This window comes from Pseudomassariella vexata (assembly GCF_002105095.1).
Source record: "Pseudomassariella vexata strain CBS 129021 chromosome Unknown BCR38scaffold_13, whole genome shotgun sequence".
NCBI classification, from domain to species: domain Eukaryota; kingdom Fungi; phylum Ascomycota; class Sordariomycetes; order Amphisphaeriales; family Pseudomassariaceae; genus Pseudomassariella; species Pseudomassariella vexata.
The window spans coordinates 966,517-987,918 of record NW_024467968.1 but is presented as its reverse complement, the minus strand read 5'-3'; the positions used below and the strand labels follow the sequence as shown (position 1 = coordinate 987,918).

At 50.1% G+C, this 21,402-nt stretch overlaps 6 protein-coding genes and 1 non-coding gene across 7 annotated transcripts; 3 read left to right on the top strand and 4 right to left on the bottom strand.

The window, feature by feature from the left end:
• Positions 1-2,412: 2,412 nt before the first annotated feature.
• BCR38DRAFT_412713 (uncharacterized protein) lies at positions 2,413-6,362 on the top strand (the record flags this gene model as incomplete). Its single annotated transcript, XM_040858732.1, has 3 exons — positions 2,413-2,472; positions 2,564-3,005; positions 3,082-6,362. 3 exons carry the CDS (start codon positions 2,413-2,415, stop codon positions 6,360-6,362), a joined length of 3,783 nt encoding a protein of 1,260 aa, XP_040712292.1.
• Positions 6,363-8,387: 2,025 nt separating this feature from the next.
• Positions 8,388-9,034, bottom strand: BCR38DRAFT_488735 (mitochondrial F1-F0 ATP synthase subunit F of fungi-domain-containing protein; the record flags this gene model as incomplete). Its single annotated transcript, XM_040864313.1, has 5 exons — positions 8,388-8,413; positions 8,470-8,535; positions 8,607-8,760; positions 8,911-8,925; positions 8,987-9,034. The coding sequence occupies 5 exons, from the start codon at positions 9,032-9,034 to the stop codon at positions 8,388-8,390; spliced, it is 309 nt and encodes a 102-aa protein (XP_040712291.1).
• A 335-nt stretch (positions 9,035-9,369) lies between these two features.
• BCR38DRAFT_445313 (ETC complex I subunit conserved region-domain-containing protein) lies at positions 9,370-10,311 on the top strand. The gene is made up of 3 exons (XM_040861005.1): positions 9,370-9,668; positions 9,728-9,838; positions 9,897-10,311. The coding sequence occupies exons 1-3, from the start codon at positions 9,460-9,462 to the stop codon at positions 10,204-10,206; spliced, it is 630 nt and encodes a 209-aa protein (XP_040712290.1). The 5' UTR covers positions 9,370-9,459; the 3' UTR covers positions 10,207-10,311.
• BCR38DRAFT_445310 (CTLH/CRA C-terminal to lish motif domain-containing protein) lies at positions 10,312-12,229 on the bottom strand. The gene is made up of 4 exons (XM_040861004.1): positions 11,999-12,229; positions 11,860-11,936; positions 11,458-11,653; positions 10,312-11,267 (listed from the first exon to the last, which is right to left on the bottom strand). The coding sequence occupies exons 1-4, from the start codon at positions 12,080-12,082 to the stop codon at positions 10,794-10,796; spliced, it is 831 nt and encodes a 276-aa protein (XP_040712289.1). The 5' UTR covers positions 12,083-12,229; the 3' UTR covers positions 10,312-10,793.
• Positions 12,230-12,373: 144 nt separating this feature from the next.
• On the top strand, positions 12,374-14,989 carry BCR38DRAFT_445306 (uridine kinase). Its single transcript, XM_040861003.1, has 11 exons — positions 12,374-12,894; positions 12,945-13,022; positions 13,083-13,132; positions 13,213-13,357; positions 13,416-13,458; positions 13,515-13,600; positions 13,656-13,683; positions 13,782-13,823; positions 13,873-14,104; positions 14,193-14,905; positions 14,960-14,989. The coding sequence occupies exons 1-10, from the start codon at positions 12,691-12,693 to the stop codon at positions 14,674-14,676; spliced, it is 1,392 nt and encodes a 463-aa protein (XP_040712288.1). The 5' UTR covers positions 12,374-12,690; the 3' UTR covers positions 14,677-14,905; positions 14,960-14,989.
• Positions 14,990-15,307: 318 nt separating this feature from the next.
• BCR38DRAFT_t293 lies at positions 15,308-15,379 on the bottom strand. Its single transcript has one exon. It is a non-coding gene; the product is annotated as a tRNA-Trp (tRNA).
• Positions 15,380-17,538: 2,159 nt separating this feature from the next.
• Positions 17,539-19,309, bottom strand: BCR38DRAFT_412708 (major facilitator superfamily domain-containing protein; the record flags this gene model as incomplete). Its single annotated transcript, XM_040858731.1, has 5 exons — positions 17,539-18,043; positions 18,100-18,238; positions 18,296-18,343; positions 18,395-19,175; positions 19,241-19,309. The coding sequence occupies 5 exons, from the start codon at positions 19,307-19,309 to the stop codon at positions 17,539-17,541; spliced, it is 1,542 nt and encodes a 513-aa protein (XP_040712287.1).
• Between the last annotated feature and the right edge of the window lie 2,093 nt (positions 19,310-21,402).

Here is a 21,402-nt window from a genome sequence, read left to right as displayed (position 1 = left end):
ACATGCGCAGAAATTGCCCTGCCTTTGAAAGCTCTTTCGCTGGTTGTGCATGAACCCAATGCATCATCTTCTGTGGTCAGTCCGCATTCCGTCCGGGAAAGGCGCCTTCACAAACAGGATAGCTGTACTCGCATCTACCCCCGGTCTAGGAAACTCTCCCTGCATTTCAAATAGCACGCATAACCGTGATGCGAGTTCCCCATATCAGTCTCATTCTATCGGTGGAAATATATGGCATTGTCCTTCCTATTGTTAGTCAAGTGGAGCTCAAGACGTGGGAATCATAGTAGAGGAAGGGGTTGTAAGTGAGCAGCAAGCCTGACTCTCCCTTCTTCGATAGTCCCGGTACAGGAAAAACTTACAGATGACAAGAATGCATGTCCCATCTACAGCTTCTGACTTCCGTATAAACAACCTGGACGCTCTTTTCAGTATCCAGCATCTACAACCTTCAAATATCGTTCAAGCGCTTTCGTTAACTTGATCAGCGCGCATATTTACTCGTTTATCGACAGAGACACCGACTATTTCGATCCTGCCATATCCCGTCGTACGCAATGGCTCCCCACCGACGTCGCGTCAATCTGCACATACTTAGCAAGTCGAGTACCGCGAAACGCACAAGACCTACCAAATCCTCAACTCATGGTTTGGGTACGGCCTACTTCTCCTGGAACATATGTACATGATGTGGAGGACAAAGGGGCTTGCCAAATGGGAATTTGACAAGATGGAGCGCAACGCAAAGGCAGGTGAACTCCACTAGGTTTCCACTTTCTGTCCACCCCCAAAGAGCTCAAAAGCAAACGCATCGCCTCCTCTTACGTCATTAGCACCTCTTTGAACCCGACCAGGAGCGCCTGGAATCAAACGAGGCTCGGGTTGCCCCCAGACAATGGGGCAAAAACGACGTCGGTCGAAGTGAGATGTTATCCTTCGGAAAAGAGAGCCTGTCCTTTCGAAAGTTCATGAATGTCACGAGCGTCATGGATGTCCTGTCTGGGTTGGATTGGGAGATAATCAAGATGCGGGCCAATTCGCAGCCGACTGAGGCCAGGCTTGAGAAATCCGGGCCCCCTGATGAGTATACTGTTTAATCACATAATGCGTTAAGGATAGAGTATTTAGGGCTTTTGGCCAATTGCCATGGATGTGATACTGATAGAGATTCTCTAAGACGTAACCTAGCAGCATACTAACGCATGGAGAAACGAACAATATAGAGCTCACCATGAAGCACCTGGTAGTCTCTCGGGCTTGTAAGCCGTAAAATATCAGCTTTATAGCACTCACACGCAGCACCAGCTCTGTGGAATAAGAGGCATCAGCGCCCAATTGCTTGGACCTAGGACTAGTTACAACTTGTAATAACCATGAGATCCAAGTAGCCTTCCACGTCCCATCTGCCTCCCAACCATGATTCATGCTGGAAGGCTGGAGGGGACGCGCTCGAAGTGACCTTCCTTGATGTTGATCTCCCTTCGACGTTGTATTTGGGCGAGCCCATCTGCGTGTGTGGCATACTTCAAAATAGGAGTCACCGATGGTTTTATGGATCTATTAAAAGTCCTCTTGAGCATCGATGATCTTAAGAAAGTCACTATAACTCTCGTGGAAGAGTACTGCTGCATGAACTGTACTGCAATGCTTACCCAGGTAAGAACAAGAGGTTCAGCTAATCTTGGTACATTGAATCTGAGGCTTGAACAGTTGCCCCATCTAAGTGCAATTCTTAAAGCCGATTATCTCCTTTTGGTAGGGGAGGGTTCGATGCCATCAACATAGGAATAAGAAAGCGAGATAGCTCTTAACTTGACCTTAAAATCAGCTGAGTATTTTACAGGGTCCATAATCCCATTGGAAGATCCATGCCATGTAGGTCTGGTCGTGTCCGGTCATACCATAGAAAAGATATTGGAAAGCACGTTCGTCATTCCATCATCTCTTGGTGGAACAGGTGGGCATCACTGCTTATACCAAGTTACCACGCTGAAAATACACTGTAATAAACCTGAATAATCTGTTATTCTATTGTCATTCTGGGTTGAATAATCAAGGCGTGATTTGCCCGTGAATCCCAGGCGAACATTCGAGGTTCAGCCTGATGACCCATTTTTATCGGTGTTGATTTATGCAGATCTTCTAACGCAAGGCTGGGTTCCTGCCTTCTCGAATAAATCAACTCCACTTTTCTACGCTTGACCCGATTTGGACACCAAGACCTGTACCTTCCAGCTCGGACAGCAGTCATCAAAGCGACATTCAATCTTTTGCCAGCCGCAGCAAAGGAGAGAAGACATCCCCATCTCCCCGTCTTCATAGTGATTACATCCGGCATATCCTCACCAACACTCTCCTCAGGCCGTTGCGTCTTCAATCAACACACCTCTGACGAATTTCGACCCGTGGATGATGGCTCCTGAGGCCACAGCTGACAAGCCGGTCGATGCCTCTGTAACTGAACCCGTGCTGGTGAGTCTTTGAACCCCAGTCCATTTGCTGGCCTCGCATCTTTCGCATCGTCGCAAGATCATTTCGCTGACTCATTTTGCCCTCAATGCAGACTCAGGCTACCGAACCCGACTCCCAGAATGTCGACGAAATCCAGAACAAGCAAATCGCCGAGATTGTTGACGAGCTCGTAAATTCGGCAGAAACCAGCGTGAGTGGGGGCTCAGATACCGAAGCATCCAAGGTGAAGTCTAGCGATAAGAAAGGCCATGGACGCACTTCGTCTACCATCAAGAAGCCGCAGAGCTTCAAATCGGTCTCCGTCAACCGGAGCTTCCTGGCGTCCAAGGGCGCCGTGAATCCCACGTCGCGACCCGAGTCTACCGGATCGGCTACGTCGACTACCACCCCCACACCCGTGGCATCCTCCGGCTCCAAATTGAAGCTGGTCGCAAAGTCGAATACCAGCTTGGGCGGCTCTACTAAGACACTGGCGTCTAATGGAAAGACCACTTCGGCTCCCGACCCGAATACTGTTTGGAACAAGAACCGACGTAAGCAATCCCGGTGCTCCTGATTGCGTCTGCACTTTCTCGGTGTTTGCGCCGACTCTAACTACCCTTTCTTTAGCCGTGCCTCAACCGGAGCCGAAGAAACTGTCTGACGAGGAACTTATGAGCAAGTATGGCATCCACATGGCTGATCGACTACGTCCCGAGGACGATCGCGGCCAATCGAACTGGGCCGACATTGACGATGACGAGGAATGGGCACCGGATACCATAACCTGGACCGATGGAACCAAGATCACGTTGCCGCAGGTTGAGGAGAATCCCCCCACGCCTTCAGCAGCGCCTGCGGTCCTCGCGAAGGATAGCCAGACCGAAAAGCCAAAGTCACCGGCACCGAGCGCCTCTCCCAATGCGAGAGCATCGCCATCTGTCAAGCCTGGTGTTCTGACATCTGGAAAGGGCCTCGTACTCAAAGGCGCACCCGAGAAGCCGACTCTTGTTGCTAAGATCCCCGCGCTTTCTACTCCGGTGAAATCGCCTTGGGCCAGTGTAGGTCCTATCGAGAGGGCACCCATTCCTGTGGATGTACCGAATCAACACCAGCAGCAGGCCGGGCACCGCGGTTATCCTCCTCGTGATGCGCCAATGGTCAAGAGCATGACACCGCCTCCGGCTAAAGAGATTGCGGCGGACGACTTCAGCCGTTCTTCGTGGAGAGAGGGCCAGGCAGGCGGCAACCGAGAGCTGTTTAACTCCCAGTCTGGCAGATATGAACCTGTCAATGACCGCAGAGGGTCGCGACATGATCCGCGAGGCCACCCAGCTTTGCTCCAACGTCCTCACCCACATGATCAAGGAGGTGCGGCTGAGCCTTCAGCAGCCTTTCAGACAAGCCGCACGAGTGGGCAGGATCCTTTAACGTACGGTCGACGTCGTGGTTCTTCTAATGTGAGTGGTGGTAGTGGCAGTCTTGCTGGACGTCTAGGGAAACCTCAAGAAATTGCTGCTCCTGAACTACACCAGACAGGAGGTGCAGGTAGTCCAGTGTCTGGATCATTCTCGCCGGCTGTCACACATCCCACCCCTCGTACACATGCTGCTCAGCCGTGGCAGCCGCGACGGTCTCCTGGCCAAGTTCACTCCGTACCGGCTTACAGCGCGCCCGAGATGACGCCTGTATCTCAACCCTCCGTTGAAGAAGAACTCGAACTGCAGAAAAAGTTGATGCGCGAACGTCGAGAGTTGGCCATAAAGCGCAGAATGGAGGAGGAAGCCCGCGAGGAAGCCGCACGAAAGGAGCGCATTCGCCTCAAGCTTGAGGCCATGGGCCCACCGCCAGAGCGGAAGAGCAATAAGAAGGACGAGGCCAACGCCCCTACTCAAATACAACAGCGTGACACCATTCCGGCAGCCCTGATGTCCAAGGCTGAACTTGCCGAGAGACAGGTAACGCTTGCAGAGGCTAAGCAATCTGTTGTGAAGTCTGATTCTGATAGCAAGCTGGAATCACAGGTCAATGGTGCAGCTATCAATTCAGCAGACAAGCACCAAGCCGACCCGTCTCTCCCAGCATCAGCACCAGGGTCGCAGACTACAGCCACATGGCCCGAAAAGCACCAGCCTTCTGAACGTTTAGCCTCATGGAGCAGTAGCATACAGACAACTTCTAGAAACGTTTGGGCCGCACCCGGAAACGATCGTTCACTCGGCAATGGGACCTTCAACGCTGACCTCGGCAACCTGGCCGACTCGCAACCTGCTGAACCCTCCACCATGGTTTCCCGCCCAGCGCCAATTGCGCCTCCGCGTGCAACGTCACAGAATCAGCAGCGCCCAGATACTGGCCCTGGTCGCATAGCTCCCATAGCTCCACCTAGCCGCAGTCAAGTCCCAGGTGCTCAACGACCGGCATCGCGAAACCCTTGGGTGAATGCAGATATTGCTGCTGACGATCGCGTCATCAGACTCGAGAGCCAGAAGCGTATGGAAGAGCAAATGAAAGGCCTGGCTGGCCAGGGTGCGACTTTGGACGACGCTCAGGCTTCAGTGAGAGACACTTGGCGGTCGGTTAATATTAACGACGACGGCAAGCGCACAAAGGTTGCAACTACAACGTCTGTCCACGGCGAACCGAAAGGCGCACCCAATGCTTCGTGGAATACATCTACGGCCTCCAACGCGCCTCACAGAGTTGATCGACATGAAGCTATGGCACCCCCTATCTCTCAAGACTACCGCCAGCAACCTGGTCCCAACGGCATGCGCCATGACTATGGGAGACGACCGCCCATGCCCCCTGCAGGAGATGCTACGTCGGGACATATGCCCCAGTCTCGGGCTGGCTCTCGTTTCTTCCCTCAACCTGGCCCAAGGGATATTCGCTCGGACGAGACATCAGTTCAGTCAAGATCCAAATCGCCTACGCCACCTCCACCTACAATGGACGACCACCCAGCATACGACGGTGATGCCGCCCGTCCCCATGTATCACTCCCTCCCACGCGACCCGTCGTGAAACTGCCACCTGCTGCGGTGAGACTGCCGTCTGCTTCTGCAGCTGCAGCGCCTGCACCAATTGCACCCCCTCGGCGACCAGCCTCGTTTGCCGCCGCCGTCGCAGCAGGTCCTCCCAGATCAGCTTCTCAATCTACAACAGGCCGTCCGCCTAGCCATGGTTCACTTCACCAGAGACCGCATGAAATCACGACGCAGGAAAGTTGGCAAGAGAAGATTAACAGTCTTATGGGCCGAACCCGAGTATCTCCTGCTAAGCCCATGTCCGTCGATTCAGCCAGCAAGTCTGCATTCGACTACGCTCATTCCTACGTGTCAGCGACTGTTTCGTTGCCTAGTCTGTCCTCGGCGAGTTCAACCAGTAGCGACTATAGCTCGTTCACTAGCAGAGAAATGGCCGAGGAGTGCTTTGGCGAACAAGAGATGGGTTCTCTGCCGCAGGTCCGTCTGCCAAACGATGCACCGGACGCCTTGTGGCATGCCGTCGAACCTAACTGGGGCCCACTCGTCTCACGACTACGGGTTGATGCCACAGCATCTGAGACGCATCGATTTCCCTATGAGTCGGTGAACAATAAGTCTGTGATCCGCATCTCCGTACCGGGCATGGGTGATTCGAAAACAGTACCGGCACCTTTCCCTCCTCGAGTGAAGAGCAACTCTTCCCGACGGCAACCGTCTCGAGGCGCGCGACATGTTTCTAGAGGTGGCCAGCGTGGTGGAAGAGAGTCTTCCAACTTTTCTGGAGATCATAGCCTCGCTCCCTCTTCCGAACGCCCTGAGCGTTCCGACAGGCTCTCGTCTACCAGGGGGCGTGGCAGCTTCCGCGGCCGTTCCGAAAACTGGAGTAGACACAACTCTACTGCTCAGACAGCCCAGACATAAGCGACATGCATCTGTCAAACTATGCGATTCAATGTGCAGCTTTGTGCCCAACCCAGGTCGACACCTCCTTGTTTGCCACAGATGCCAAATCTCCGACCCCACCTCTGTATACACAATCTGACTTGTAACATGACGTTGCATGTTCACCCACTTACCACACCTTTTTACTGTGATGGTGGGTATTGGCCCATGCATAGGGCCCTTTCCCACGATGACAGCATTTGTACAATTAGCAACAGCGACGAGATTCGATGACTGGCAGTGTCTCAGTGGCTGGTATGACTTTTGATCGTATTGCCAGCTCCGTCTTTTACGATCTGAAGGAACGAGTTGATCTTTGACTTGAGAAAAGAGATCGAGAATTCAAAGGGCAATACGATATGAATATCGGGGAGGCAGGGACAAAAACAGCGACTGTCGCAGTTGGTGATGAATGGCCCTGATACCTACTTGAGCTTGGCCATGATCAATAAAGAACAATATTCATAATGCGATAGGCTCTGTAATGTAACGTCTCGTGAGATGTGACTGACTTGAGCATTGGCTAAAGAAGTAAGCTATCCGATGTTTCAGATACGTAGGTCCTCAGATGAAATAACAACTGAGACAATGCAGATTTGAGAGTTATTCGCTTTTACCAACATCGGCGGCACCTTCAGCAACAGAAAGACAAGTGAGATACGGTAATGGTGAACAAGTCACTTGGCGGGCATAGGAGCCGGAAGGCAAAGGAATTCCCAGAACGAGGACCTCTCATTAATCGCCTCCCGCAGCGGTTCACTTCGTTGCGTCAACTAACTACCAAGGTTATGCAGAGGCAAGAGCCTTCTTCATTTGCCAAGGATGAGTGAAAAATCAAGACATGTGTCGTTAGAAAACTGCCGATCGGCATAAGTATCAATCAGTACATGAAGCCCAGGGTAAGAGGAAAGAACCGCACGACAACTGACCAGCAAAGTCTTGAAGGTCGTGGTTTGCACCGGAGTTGTAGCGCAGTCTGCTGTACTACCTGATCTTGTTCGCAGTAGAGACCCTGGTGCAAGACAAAAGTTTGAATACGAAGTCAAAGCTCCAACGTTGCCGGCGAGATAACATGTAGTAATACAAACCTTCTGCCTTGTGCCTCGTGTCAAATGTGTTTGGCTTCAGGATATCAGCGTGGACCCACCTACATCATGAAGTCGAAGGCTGTCATTATCAACAGTGACCGAGATGAGCAGCAATAGGTCCTTGGTCAAGTCACTGTCTGCGACGAAAGACTTCCATGGCCGGGTAGGATTCGAGTTTGGGGCGGACAACGCACGCCCTGTCCTCCATTGATCGCGCCGATTATCTTGATACAACCGACATTGCCTGCAGCTTCGCGAAGGTGTTGGCCCGGGTTTCATGCGTCAACCTTTTCAATTTAGGCCTCTCTATATGTATTTCATCGCAGAATCCAAAGACGGCACTGGCCACCACTGATGTAACTTCGAATTGGGACCTCGCAGGCCACTTGAAGAATCCATACTTACTTTGATTCAATCATAGGTACCCTCTTCTCCTCATTTTGATTGTCGTTAACTGGTGCTTCTCACAGACAGAATACATAATAGTACTGTAATACTACAAGTTGTCAGGGCTGGTCAGGGCTAGCCAGGGGTATCCTCTGATAAAAGGCTGACCCGCATGTGCGTGCTGCCATTTCTATTGCTCTGCTGTTAGCACTTCAACTCGAACATCTTGATATCATGAGCATGTGGCTCAGCGACTTCAGAGTGCTGGAATTACCGTGATTGAATGGGATGGACAGGATTCAAGACTTTGGGCATCGTGGATATAGACTTCGAAGTACGGCGTCGCGGATATTGACAACATTGATATAAGCCGCGAACAAAAGTATCTTCGCTTGTCTCTGATGATTGGCTGCTCGACTAATTGTAACACTGGAATAATTCCTTATCCCAAGCAAGGTCCAAAGCTTGCCCCTTCTCTAAGTCATGTACACATCCTAATTACCTTGCGCTTCCCACATAAATGATCAATCTAGTGGGCGTTGTTCTTGTGGTGGCCTACACATTATCAGTATATCGTTGTCCAGAACTATAGGACGGATTGATTGACTCACGCAAGTGGAAGTAGTAGGTCATGGGATACCCAATGACGAGAATGAGGCCGATGGCGTGGATGATGGCTATAATGGGCATGGGTTAGTTATAAAAACCCATGAGAACTTGGGTATGGATCAGCCGCAGAATAACGTACGCTTGGCGGAGGCGTTCTCGCCAGCAAAATGCTTGGCCTGGTATCGGCCGAGGAGACCCTTGGCCTCGACCTTGGGAGCCGGGCCGCGGGGGAGTTTCTCGTAGAAGCTGACGACACGCTTCATGCGTAGGGCATCGGGGGCAGCGCCAATGGCCTGTTTGAAGTCCGTCAGCATTCTATCATTCTATCATTCCTTTCTCCAGCATCATGGTTGTTCAGTCATCTTAGTCCTGGTCTTCCATCTCCAAGCATCATCGGCGCGAGCAAGCGGGCGGTTCTTGTGGAGAGGGGAGAGTGTACGTACATTTGGAGAAGCGACCTATATATCCAAGAGTCAGTGAATATCTTCAATAACAGGTCTTAGAAGGTCCAAGACGCACCTTAGGAGGGATGAGGGTCGACAGCGCCCGTCGAGTAACGAAGCTCATTTTGGTAGATGTCCGGTGGTCGGGCTATGAACGAAAGAAGGGAGAGTCGTAGCCGCAGTGATCAATTGGCCGTGTTTCCGGACAGTTGAGGGTCTGAGGGGTTGTTCGTTGTAATGGGGGACGGGCGGGTTCGGTAATTTCGAAGCTTGACATTTGAGGGTCGCAGTCATCAATCCCCAAATCACGAAAAGACCTCGCCGGTTTCCCGAACCTGCTTAGCGCGGACTCCGATTGCCAGCAGCCAATCAAGTAATGTACTCAGCCACAAAGAGGATACTCGCCACAGTCGAAGCTTGAACCTCCAATTGACGCTGCTGGAATTCAACTTTACGCAGCACTGAGTGGTTTTAACGCTTGGAGCGAGGTCATACACGAAGAATCGACGTCAATTGCAGCACGCATTCGACGCCGAACAACTACTTACCATGGCGTCCCTACGAACCCAGACCACAGCTAAGCTGCTCCGCTCCGCAACATCAATATCGAGGCCCGCGTACGCAGCGGTACAGCGACGATTTAAAACCGACGATGCCAAAGCCCTGACCGAGACGACGCCAGCGGGTGCGGGTATTACTCCTGCCGCAAGGCCTGCCAACTCGCCCGATTATGGTGTGCACATCGACAAGGCGACATCGTATGTCTTACCTTGGAGGACCTGTATGAACTCAGGATGATACTGACGAAGGACTGCAGGACCTTCACACCTGTCCCAAAGCGAGTAATGGACGGCAGCGAGGAAGGCGAGGTCCTACCCGCCGCGGTGCTCTCCGGTGCGCCTATGGAGCTGCAAGCTCGCACCGTCCGGTATATAGCCTCAATTCCCAACCCGAATCCCACGCAAATATGTGCTGACATGCGTTAGCATCTTCCAACCGAGCAAACCAGCAACTCAGTCCGGAAACTGGGGTGCGCACCACTGGCGTATGGATTGGGACGTGCTTCCTAAGGGTCACCGATGGGAGAACCCGCTGATGGGCTGGCAATCCTCGGGTGATATCATGCAAGGCACACATCTCAACTTCAAGAGCAAGGAGGACGCCATTGCCTTCGCCGAGAAGCAGGGCTACGAGTACTTCGTTCAGCAACCCAACAAACGATCGTTTACGCCCAAGGCCTACGCCAACAACTTCTTGTACACCCCGGGGAAGCTAAAGCACGTCCGCACAAAGTAAACTAGAGAGTCGAAATAGTCAGGTGCAGTGGCTCAAGTCAATCAAGTCTTTAAAGCGGCACGAGCCATTAGGGGTTGGTCAATTGTATATATGTTAAAAACATGACACCAATGGTCTTCTTTGCGAGCACACCTCTAGTTAATTGTGTTTTTGGCCCGTGCCAGAGCTGTCCAGAAGCAAGTGCTGGTACAATGCCGTGCTGTTTCCGAAGCTAACGCCATGACCTATCCTATATGGGGCTTTGTCATTGCTGCGAGCGCCGTCGTCATGCCCCATGCCCCATCGTTTCAATACGCCCACGTCCTGGCGAAAGAATATAACGCCAATAATTGCCTCGTACTGGTGCCGTAGCCCTGAGTCCCCTAAACGCCTCGCAGAAAAAGCAGCTGAAATCAAATCATGCCGGACGCAAAGCAGGCATTTCTTCGTCGTCCTCGTCGTCGCGATCCTCGTCAATGGGTTCATCCGTGGTTGTTTCTAGATTAGAGTTGATGCCATGACCAACAGTCTCCCATCTCCTTCGTAGCTTTGTTAATTCTAAGTGCAGATATTGCAACTTAAGCTCCGAACAAATCCATGGGAAGACCCTATGTCACTATCATGGGTTCGTGCCCATTCTCTTGGAGCCCGTCCTTGTCAGACTCGTCGCCATTGAGACCCAGCTCAATTCTGGCAGGCAAGTCCTTCTTGGTCTCCTTGCGAACGGCTTCTTCGCCCCACGCCCGCATCTGGACGAGATGCCGGATCGCAGCATCCCTACGTTGTTGCTGACGTTGCAGGATGGCTTTATTCACCTTATCTGCGACGTCTCTCCGCAGATCAGGCTTCAAAAGTTCCGCAACTGGGGGGTCAACCGTATCGCGAAAAACGAGGAGGGTCATGGTCTTCTCGAGGTCTTCAAGGAATTGACTATTGGTGGGAGCACGCGGGCCGAGCTGTTCCGTAGCGAAGTCCAAAGCAGGAGTGATATCCCCTCCCGGACTCGACGTACACTGCCGGATCAGCTCCACAAGTTGAAGCCGAAGCAGAGCAAAGTGCAGAGGGGCATCCGTATCCAGGATCTTGACTTGTAGTCAGCACAGTGAAGGCAACATCGGGGCAGTAATGAAGTAAGGGTGCAAATAATGCTCATGCAAAAGTGGTTGTGTCTCATCACTAATCCGAAGACTATAAGAGTGGTGCATGTAAAACTTGGTTTCTAATCATAGCAGGTGGATTGAGGTGGGAAGCAGCCAAAGTCTTGTTACATACCTCAGGGTCCATGTCATTCAGGGCATTTATCGCAACTTGGATGTCTCCCTTGTGTATTGAGTTCTGGATCTGCTGTCTAGCGACGATAGAGGCGTCATCTTGTTGAGGCTGGAGGTTGGCCTCGGCAGAGAAGCGGGCAGCCGCATTGGGATAGCCAGCCATAGTGAGGTAGTCGAGGATCAAGGCGTTGATGTCGCTGCGACACATGTCAGTTTGTTGAACGAGGCAATGATATATAGACAACGTAGAGGGACGTGAATCAGAAAGTAATTAAAATCGTTTCTCCGCATGCGTTTTGCTCAGAGAGATTCCCATTGATTATTTGTTGCATCATGTAGTATAGGTCCGTCTCATGGACCGATGGAAAAGTTTTCCGACAAGAAATTGGAAGTGGGTGCTTACCTCTTGGGAGACTTGACCTCATCAACTTGCCGCATGAAGGCGTGCTTCATGGGCGTGGCGGTGGACGTCGACGAAGTCTGGACAGGAACATCGTCAGCCTCGGTGGGATATGCAAGCCAGACAAGTTTGCTCGACATACCATTTTAGGGTGCAGCAAAGCTTCCGACAGATCCCTCGCTCGTCGCAGCTGTGCCTCGAACTCGCGCACAGTTGACGAGGACATGCATTTGTTAGTCTCCTAGCAACGAAGATAGGTAGAAGGAAGGAAGGTAGAGAATACTAAGCTGGACGGGACGGGACGAGAGGTGATGAAGTCCGTCGTCCCCCGAGGCTGAAAAAAACAAGATGAGAAGGGAAGGATTGATGAGAGGTTGCGGCGGGCGTGAACAATGAAAGGCGAGGAAACTTGCTTGTGGCGGCTAGCTGCTGGTAGTGGGGCTCTGGGTGGCCATAGCTTTCGAAGTTTCTATGGGCCGACAGGGTCGACGGACATCTACAATTGCTAACTCCCTGTCAGTGCTACTCTTTTTGTCCAATTGAGAGCACGCGTCTTGAAGTCTAGTGAGCTTCTCATCTTCTTCGATCGGTGATGAATATATATATCGATATTTTCTTCCGGTGAACAATTTGTCAAGTCTCCAAGTATCACCTTGATCTTCATTTCGGTTTCCCTGCTCCGATCTCCAGTCCCAATTCTGGAGAAAAGCGTCTCGTGGATCTGGAACAACGAGCAGTCACGCGACTTCCTCCATCGTGACATTCCTGTACTTATAACTGGTAACTACTTTGCCTTTTATTGGCTACGCCAGTTTGTTCGATCGAGCTCCCAAGATGAACATCGGTATTGGAACGCCGCCAGTGGTAGCAGATCACCGACAGCAGAGAGATTCGGTCGCCAAAAGAGCCCATTATAGCCCACCATGGGCAGATTTGAGCATCATTGGCGTTGCTGGCAGTTCGGGTTCTGGGAAATCGACCCTTTCCCATGCCATTGTGAGCAACTTGAACCTCCCTTGGGTCGTCATTTTGTCCATGGTAAGCAGTCCGCTGTCACCTACCACTACGGTTTCGCTTACACAGTGAAGGACTCGTTCTATAAACCTCTTGACGCGGCGTCTTCCAAGTTGGCATTCAAAAACGAGTATGATTTTGACTCACCTGAGGTAGGTTTGGCTCTTTCAAGTCGGTCGACCCAACCTAGCTGCTAACGGGTATGGTGCTAGGCAATCGACTTCGATGAGTTGTTGCATTGCTTGAGCGAGCTTAAGGCCGGGTAGGTTCCATTCACTCTCTGATGAGTTTCTTCCACATTTGTGGCAGATCTGTGGGAGATATCATACTCATAGATCGTAGAAAACGCGCCCAAATCCCAGTTTATTCCTTCGAAAAGCATCAGCGTTTAGAGAAGACTACGACGGTATACTCCCCTCACGTTCTCATCCTTGAAGGCATATTTGCTCTTCATGATGAGAGGATACAGGGTTTGTTGGACATGAAGGCATGTAGTAGATGCACGCCTGACCGTTTGCGTGAACCAAGTATTGACCTGCATCCAGATATACTGTGAAGCCGACGCCGACACATGTCTCTCAAGAAGAAGTAAGGAGCCAGACTTGCCCTGGCTTAACTGGCCTTATTGACTTGGCCAACTTCAGTTTTACGAGATGTCCGAGATCGAGGTCGAGATGTTGAGGGCTGCATCAAGCAGTGGTTCGGTTTCGTCAAGCCAAACTTTGAGAAAGTTCGTTCGGCCCTGCATATTTTGAGTTGGTCATGTTGCTAACCACTAGAATCAGTATGTCCAACCGCAGAGAGGTGTTGCGGGTAAGTTCTCTGCAACATGAAAACCGCCGTTGAAGCCAATGAGGCCGCTATTGGCGTCATTGTACAGCACAATGTTTGGTCTCTAATGCGACTGGTAGACATAATCGTACCACGAGGCGTGGAAAATAGGGTGGCCATGAGTATGTCCGTCGTTACCTAACCCCATAGGCTTATTGCTAATGAACCTAGGTATGGTAACACAGTACATCGAGAGAAAACTTCTCGAGAAGTCTACGCACCATCGAGCAGCACTGAAGAGCCTCGAGAGTGGCTTCGAAAGTGAACCCTTGTCCGAAAGAGTCATTGTTCTCCAACAGACCACACAACTCCGAGGCATGGGCACTATCATTCAAGACATTGACACGACCAGTGAAGACTTTATTTTCTACTTTGACCGGTTGTCGTGCTTGATCATCGAACAGTCAGTGCAACCATTCCCATCAGTGTTTCTCATCAACACTTAAAGCTCACGCTCTATTCCCACATGGCCTCATGCTAACCCATCCTAGAGCTCTCAACAACGTCCATTTCAAGGAACAGGTCATTCAGACACCGCAAGGCTACAGATATCAAGGCTTGACCGCTAAGGGCGAAGTCAGCGCCGTCATCGTCCTTCGTGGTGGTGCAACGTTTGAGACGGGTTTGCATCGTGTCATTCCCGATTGCAGGACAGGTCGTCTACTAATTCAGTCCAATGTTCGGACCGGTGAGCCAGAGCTGCATTATCTGAAGCTTCCGAAAGATATCAGCAAACATGAGAGCGTCCTTCTCCTCGATGCGCAGATGCCGAGCGGAGGTTCGGCACTCATGGCCGTGCAGGTTCTGGTTGACCACGGTGTACCACAGGATAAGATCGTCTTTGCGACATATTCCGCAGGACGTGTAGGTGTACACAGGTTGACTAAAGTCTTCCCCGAAATCACCGTCGTCGTAGGCAATATGGTAGCCGACTTCGAGGAGAGATGGGTGGAGAAGAGGTATTTCAGGTGCTAAGTTCATGTTGGCCCCACATATATGACTCGGTAGTGTAGGGCAAAAACGATAAACCATCACCACAACTACTCGTTCCAAACCACAATTGCCCACACGGGTCCTCTCGATAAGAATTTTGCCCCGTCCGGAACGGAGGTCTCATACTAAGTTGTTAGCTCCACAATATGAGATAACATAGCCGAGAACAAGACGTATCTTCCCATCAACAAATTCCTGGGGGATGTGGTCTGTATGTAATATGGACACAAATTCGTTATCAACCATTATTCTAACCTGTCTATAGAGTGGTATGACGTTTCCTTAGCATGCTTCAAGCATGGAAAAGGTTCTGGGTTCGATTCCCAGCCTCTCCACGATAGTATACCGTACTAAGTAAACATTTTTTTGCCTCTTCCCCTTTGATTCGCATGGGAGGTTTTTTTTGGCTTGCAAAATTGAAATTTGGAGCAAGCACATTTCCGGTTCTTTCGATTCTCCCCCTTCCACCCCCACCAAAGCTATCGCCATTCCAATTTAACCACCTGTGCTTCATGTCTTCCAACCTTCCAGATATTCCCAACAGTCTCACTTCCTCCAGCCACAGCTGAGGCAGAACTGGAAAAAAGAAAGAACATGCGGGTACATTGTATCGTGACCGATACCTGATTTGAACAGATAACCTTTCGATCTGGAGTCGAACGCGCTACCGTTGCGCCAACCGGCCGCTTTTGCTTGATGAAAATCGTGTTGTTATTACGTCCTCTGTATTGTGCGCAACTGCGATACCGCATCTCCGCACATCCAGTTCAGACAGGCGCAAGTGGGTCTTTTGCGTGATGTCCGTTCTTCGTGTAGTTTATGCAAAGTTTTGGCTCGGAGTTGGCTCGAATCTTATTCACTGCGAGTGCTGTGGTGCAGGCGTATGGCACGCTTCTGTTGGCATGTGGATCCTACTACAGACCTCGTCGAGATTCTCAAGTGGTGAGACATGTTGGGTGCACCGAGAAACCTCGCGACAGCTGTATATCCAACGAGCTACGCTTGAGAAAAAGAGACGATGCTTCTGTCACTAACACTACTCCGAAGTACTCAAGGGGTGCAAGATAATCGCAGAATTGCAGCATATGTGCCTCTCTCCTTGGACAGCGTTCTTCTTTTCCAGTGCGATCCATACGGAAGAAGTTGCACAAGAAGACTGTTTTATTCATTCATTCATACTCTAGTCTTTAGGATTGTTATTGTTGCCTCCGTGTCGGAGATCAGCCCTCTCTATCTACGCAGCCCGAGACTAGAGGATCCAATGCTACAGTCTACACGATCAGTATAGTAGTCAACATGCCGTGCGACAGATGTGGTCCCGTTCATCGCCCACAAGAATATAGTATTTTACGTACCTTGCATTGCACCGAGTCATCGATCCTCCAACTCATCCGTGACCTTGTCGTTGTAGCGCTGCAACCTCTTCGCCAGTCTCCCAAATCGACATGACATATTAGTCCAGTATCTTGGCGGTTCAAAATTGAGAGGCTGGCTACGGAATCCCAAGAGCGCCGCATGCCACTCGATAATATTTGCCCTTGTCCGATTAAACAACAGCCAGAAGATATCTCCATGCCCAGTCATCTGCGTCGCCCTGAGCCAGAAACCAATCATCGGCATAATGATCCCAGAACAGGTTCATAAAGGATGAATCATTTCATGGATAACGACGTTGAGCTATTGAGTTTTGAAGAGGCCCTTGCCTCTAAATAGTACGGTCATCGCCGTATTGAGCCGATAGACGGTTGATTCCAACTCAGATGCCTCTTGTATGTGGGGCTCCAGCCGTACTGCCAGGTGTATGAATCACGGGAGACGAACTCTAGGTGCATGAGAGGCACGTCGCCCTATTGATTAAAGTGCCTAAGAAGACGATATTTTCTAACAGCTCTATGAACTGTTAGATTTCGGGCTGGGTGAGGGTTTTTTGTATATACTTTAGTTAGAGAGCCACAAAGTTGGCGATGTAGTGGCTAGCATTGTTGGACTACTGGAAACACTCGACCAATTCGGCAAATGGAGAGGCTTCTATTTGGCGTCGTGTAGCGCGAGTGAAGTCTCCTGGCAGCTCAATGCATTGTGTTGAGGGGCATTTGCTGTATGCATCAAAAGACATGAGAGCGAGTTCGAGTTGTGATGATATAGTCTATGTATGGTGTTCAGAAATGAGAAGCTAGATAAAATTTGAGACTGGTTTAGGTGGATTGAAGCGAATGGTGATGTCAACTCAGACGAAGATAAATGAGACGAACCTTTCTCCGATTAACTACTTGAAGGAAACGATACACATATAAGGGAGAAGTAACAGCTATGGCCTACTCTTCGCTCTAACTTTGGAAACCAGGTCGGATTCTGGCATGTGCTAGTATGTATTTACCAACCAGCAGCATCATTTTACAACAGCTCCGCCTTGAACGTTTGTTGGATTTTAACTCAGGGAGAATTTCAATTCACCTCCGAGAGGTTAGTGTGTCATCTACCACAAGAACGATGATCACTGTTAGCCACACCCGGGACATAAATGGATTGTCAGCAAAGACACATTTTTGTATTATTATATGAGAAATTCGCAGGATTGACGTGATGCTAGTTCTGTCTATTGTACTGCCTTGCTACGGTGCAATATTATCGACTCCCTTATTCGTAAAGTACCATCTTCGCGCTTCTTTTAAGTTACTCGCGCATCGAGACAAAATTGGGAGCTCATTTGACCTCAAATCACCATATTTGTGCTTGCTTTTGCACATATCATCTATGGATCCCTCTTGTTGTTTTTCCCGTCAATTTGGAACTGCTAATAGGCATCCTACCCTTGGACCAGATAACCTTGTACTTAGGTGTGCTTCAAACATGTTCAGAATTACTTTCGAGCCGGCTCGGTGGTACAGTGACCGCACCATCACGGTTGGGGTCAGTTTCAACTTTCTTCTCCGTCAATGCTTCACGAGCGTTCACCGGCTCGGCATAAAAGGCTATGTCACCTTGCCCAAGTCTCTGACAGAACGGACTCCTGCCCCTGATGAAGTCTCTGTAGCGGATAAAGGCAAAAGGGATAACAGCCATGATGAGCGTCAAGAAACCAAGCAACGAGGTTGCCCAATGGACCCCTAGATTGCCATACATGGACGATGTGGCCAGTGGCAAGGTCACCGCAAAGATTGACCGCGTTGTGCTCGCTGCGGCTTGGGCCGATGCCGAGAATTGTTTATAGACATCGGTGAGGTAGTTGAGCATGGATAAGAAGATCAACAGATAACCGAAGCCGAACCAAAAACCGCCGACCATGGCGAGGATCGGGTTCAGGGACTTGTAGGATGTCCAGGCTATCCAGAACAAGCCGATGGTGATTCTGCAGACGAGCGGTTAATTGCAATCCGGGTCGAACGCAATGGAATTAATGCTCACAATGGGGCTCCAGCACACGCCAGAGGTAGGCGGCGATACTCTTCGATCTTGGCCCATGGTTCGCCGTTGGCCTCAGCTTTGGCGTGATAGGGGCTATACCAAAGAAAGCCACCGTAGGATGCAGTGGCTCCAAGGATAACTAATTTTAATAAGTCAGTCCAGTCATGAACACAGCTTTTACAGGGGGATAACTTACCAGCGATATATGCAAGACTTGACTCGCCGGTCGACATGCCGTATAAGTCTATTGTCACACTTAGTTATGTGGTCACTAAAAACGGGTTGATAGACTTACCTTGAAATATGATAGGATAAGCTTGGAAGAACAAGTACATCGTCCCGTAAATCAAGGCACAATACAACGAAGTCGATAAAACGATGGGCTCCTCGATGAGCATGGCAAATGGTCGACCGTAAATGTCCCGCAGTCTAGTCCGCGCAGGCCTTGGCGGCGAGTCTGCACCGTCATCATCATCGTCAACAGTCTTGGCTTTCTTCTGTCGCCTCTGTACGAGAACTGGCACGTAAGTCTCCGGCAGCATAATGACCATAGGCGCTCCCACCCCAGCGATGATGAAACCAGCCCAGAACGGCCAACGCCACGAAATCGGAGAGAGCCACCCGGACAACATTGGACCAGCTTGTGGACCTAGGGTCGTGATGTATAAAAACAGACCCATCGCCTGTCCCCGAATTGTTGTGTCGGCGTAAATGTCCGAATACACCCCGCTAATGATAGACATCGGAGCTGAAGCGTTGATTCCGGCGAGTAGCCGGAAAATGAGCAGGGCGGCGTATGATGGTGCTAGAGCGCAGGCCATGGTGAAGAAGGTGTAGGCGAGATATGTGCCCACAAGAACAGGACGACGACCTAAGTTCTCGCTCATGGGGCCGAAAATAAGGGGCCCTGCTGTGAAGCCGACCATGTAGACGGAGTTGAGAAGGACGAGCATATTGTGGCTCGTGATGTTGAAGTGCTCTCCTATGTATTTGGTTCCTCCGGATGGGAGGGAGGAACCTAACCCGCTGTTGACGGTGCAGATGATGCCTGCGAATACAATGAACAATTTTCGATACTGTCACATCATTATTATGTGCTATTCTCAAATCGCCCAGGAAACATGATCTAGTACGAACTTACCTTCGAGAAGTTGGTTGGGTTCCTCTGATCATCAGGGGCCATCCACTGAACCTGACTGGGAGGCGCCATCGTGGTGCCAAGGAGTATTTGACGTTTGCAGAGTCTTATTGAGCTCTCGCAGGTTTTCTGACATTAGAAAAAACTTCAATGGATAAAGAAGTGGCTTACACCGACTATCGGACGGTATCGGCACCAGATCCACAACTCGGTCCCACCGGAGCCCTGAAAGCGGACCACTTCCGTACCCGTGCCACACCCCACTTATTTCGGATTCGCTTGAGCTCACCAACTTGCAACGGATAAAACTCCACCAGATTGAAGATGATAGTTCTTCGTAGCACGCCGTTGTTTTGATATACGTTCGGCGTACTTTGTACGGCTAAGATCGCGCTTAGTCTGTATAAGCTCGGTCGCATTAACGAGGGACCCTTTAACAAAGCGACTAAGTCGATAGGCTAGATCTGGACTAATACCAAGCTCTGGATCAGTAAGACAGTTCGTAATCTTGCTAGCTACTTTATTAATTTGTCGAAAAGTAGTAGGTGTGCCTTCATATGACGAAGATGAAGGGGCTGGTGGTGGTGATGGCGTCTTTGGTATACGTTCTTCAATCTCTTGTAGTATTGGATGAGGGTAAAATGGATATATACCGGTTTTCTTGAAGGCTGACTGGATAGTACTCGCTTTGAAGGTCTTTTTGCGTACATTTTCGATAATTGAGAGGAACTCTAGCTTGGTTATATTGGTACATCCATCCCAAATGAAGGTCTTGCGCGTACCACTGAGCCGAGTGGATAGTCCCCGTGAGTATGAGGAAAGCTGGTATTACGTCGCCAGCAGCAGAGATAGCTTCAATAGCTGTCGCTGTCTCTCTATTTCCTGGTAGGCCGAAGTAATGGGCCCTCTTGCGCTTAGTGATGATAAGTTGATCCTTACCAACACCAATCCGGAAGCCAGTCTCGTCCGTATTCCAGAGATCAGAGGGATCGATTCCTTCTTCCCGGAGGGCTCTCTCAAGCCGTGTAAAATACTCTCGTATAGTGTCGAGGTTTTCAGCAGTCTGGCGGTTTGAATGGAGCTTCCGCTGGGAAGCGTGGAAGTAGCTATGGCGCTTGAGGAAACGTGTAGTCCAGTTTGATCCGACTGTTGGTAGTGGCTGATTTGGTAGAACCTTGACTCTCTCACGTAATGTCGTATTTGCAGCATCGGTAATGAATTATACGCGAACCACAAGATTGATCCTATCAAGGCGGTCGATGCAATTACAGAGGGCCTTTTCTTCGGCTTCAGATAGTAGTTTGTTGAGTCCTCCGTGGTTCTTAGTCTTCCCAGCTTGCTTGACGCGGTATCGGAGGGTCTCGCGTTTTACGCCGCTTTCTCGCGCAATCTTGGCAATTTTGGCTTGAGAATGCTCTTGCATATAGAGGACAGCTTCCTGTAGCTGTGAGTCCATTGCGATTGGAAAAAGCTAATGAATTGACGAAGATAGGATAGGTTGAAGTTGAAAGTGTCGAAAAACTGGCCAAGTTGGTGGTGAGCACCAACTTAGGTTGGTGAGCTCAAGCGAATCCGAAATAAGTGGGGTGTGGCACGGGTAGCTACCATAGGCAGCCGGCTTGGCTGGAGTTGTACTAAAGCATGCACCGAAGATAAGAGAATAGATTTCGGGGGAAACAGGCACGGATACTGTGCCTTTACCTAACTGTTATTTAAAACTCTATGGGACTGGTCTCATCAAGCTAAACCCAAAGGCCATGAACCTTATATAGTCATAAGGGTGGAGATCATACACGTAACTCTTGAGCTGATAGAGGCATGGAATACCACAACAGATCCTCGACCGTATTAGCTTGAAATAATACACTACGTTGTCTCAGAAACCTTGTCATTAGTGAGTGCAGTTGGAACCCGCTGTTATTTTATCATTTCGACGCGACTTCTTTATCCAGAGAGCTAATTAAGACCTGTTTAAAGTCAGGGTCTAGATATAAATAGAATACTCATAGGCAGCTAGTTTTTCAAACACGAGACGGGGGCTACGGGGCCTAGGAAAAGCTCATGTTTAGCATTTTAGCATTAATAGTACTACACCTTCCTTCGATTGGGTGACACTTTTCTAAATGGGCGTGTTTGATTGCCAATAGGAAAATCATGTAGGTTGC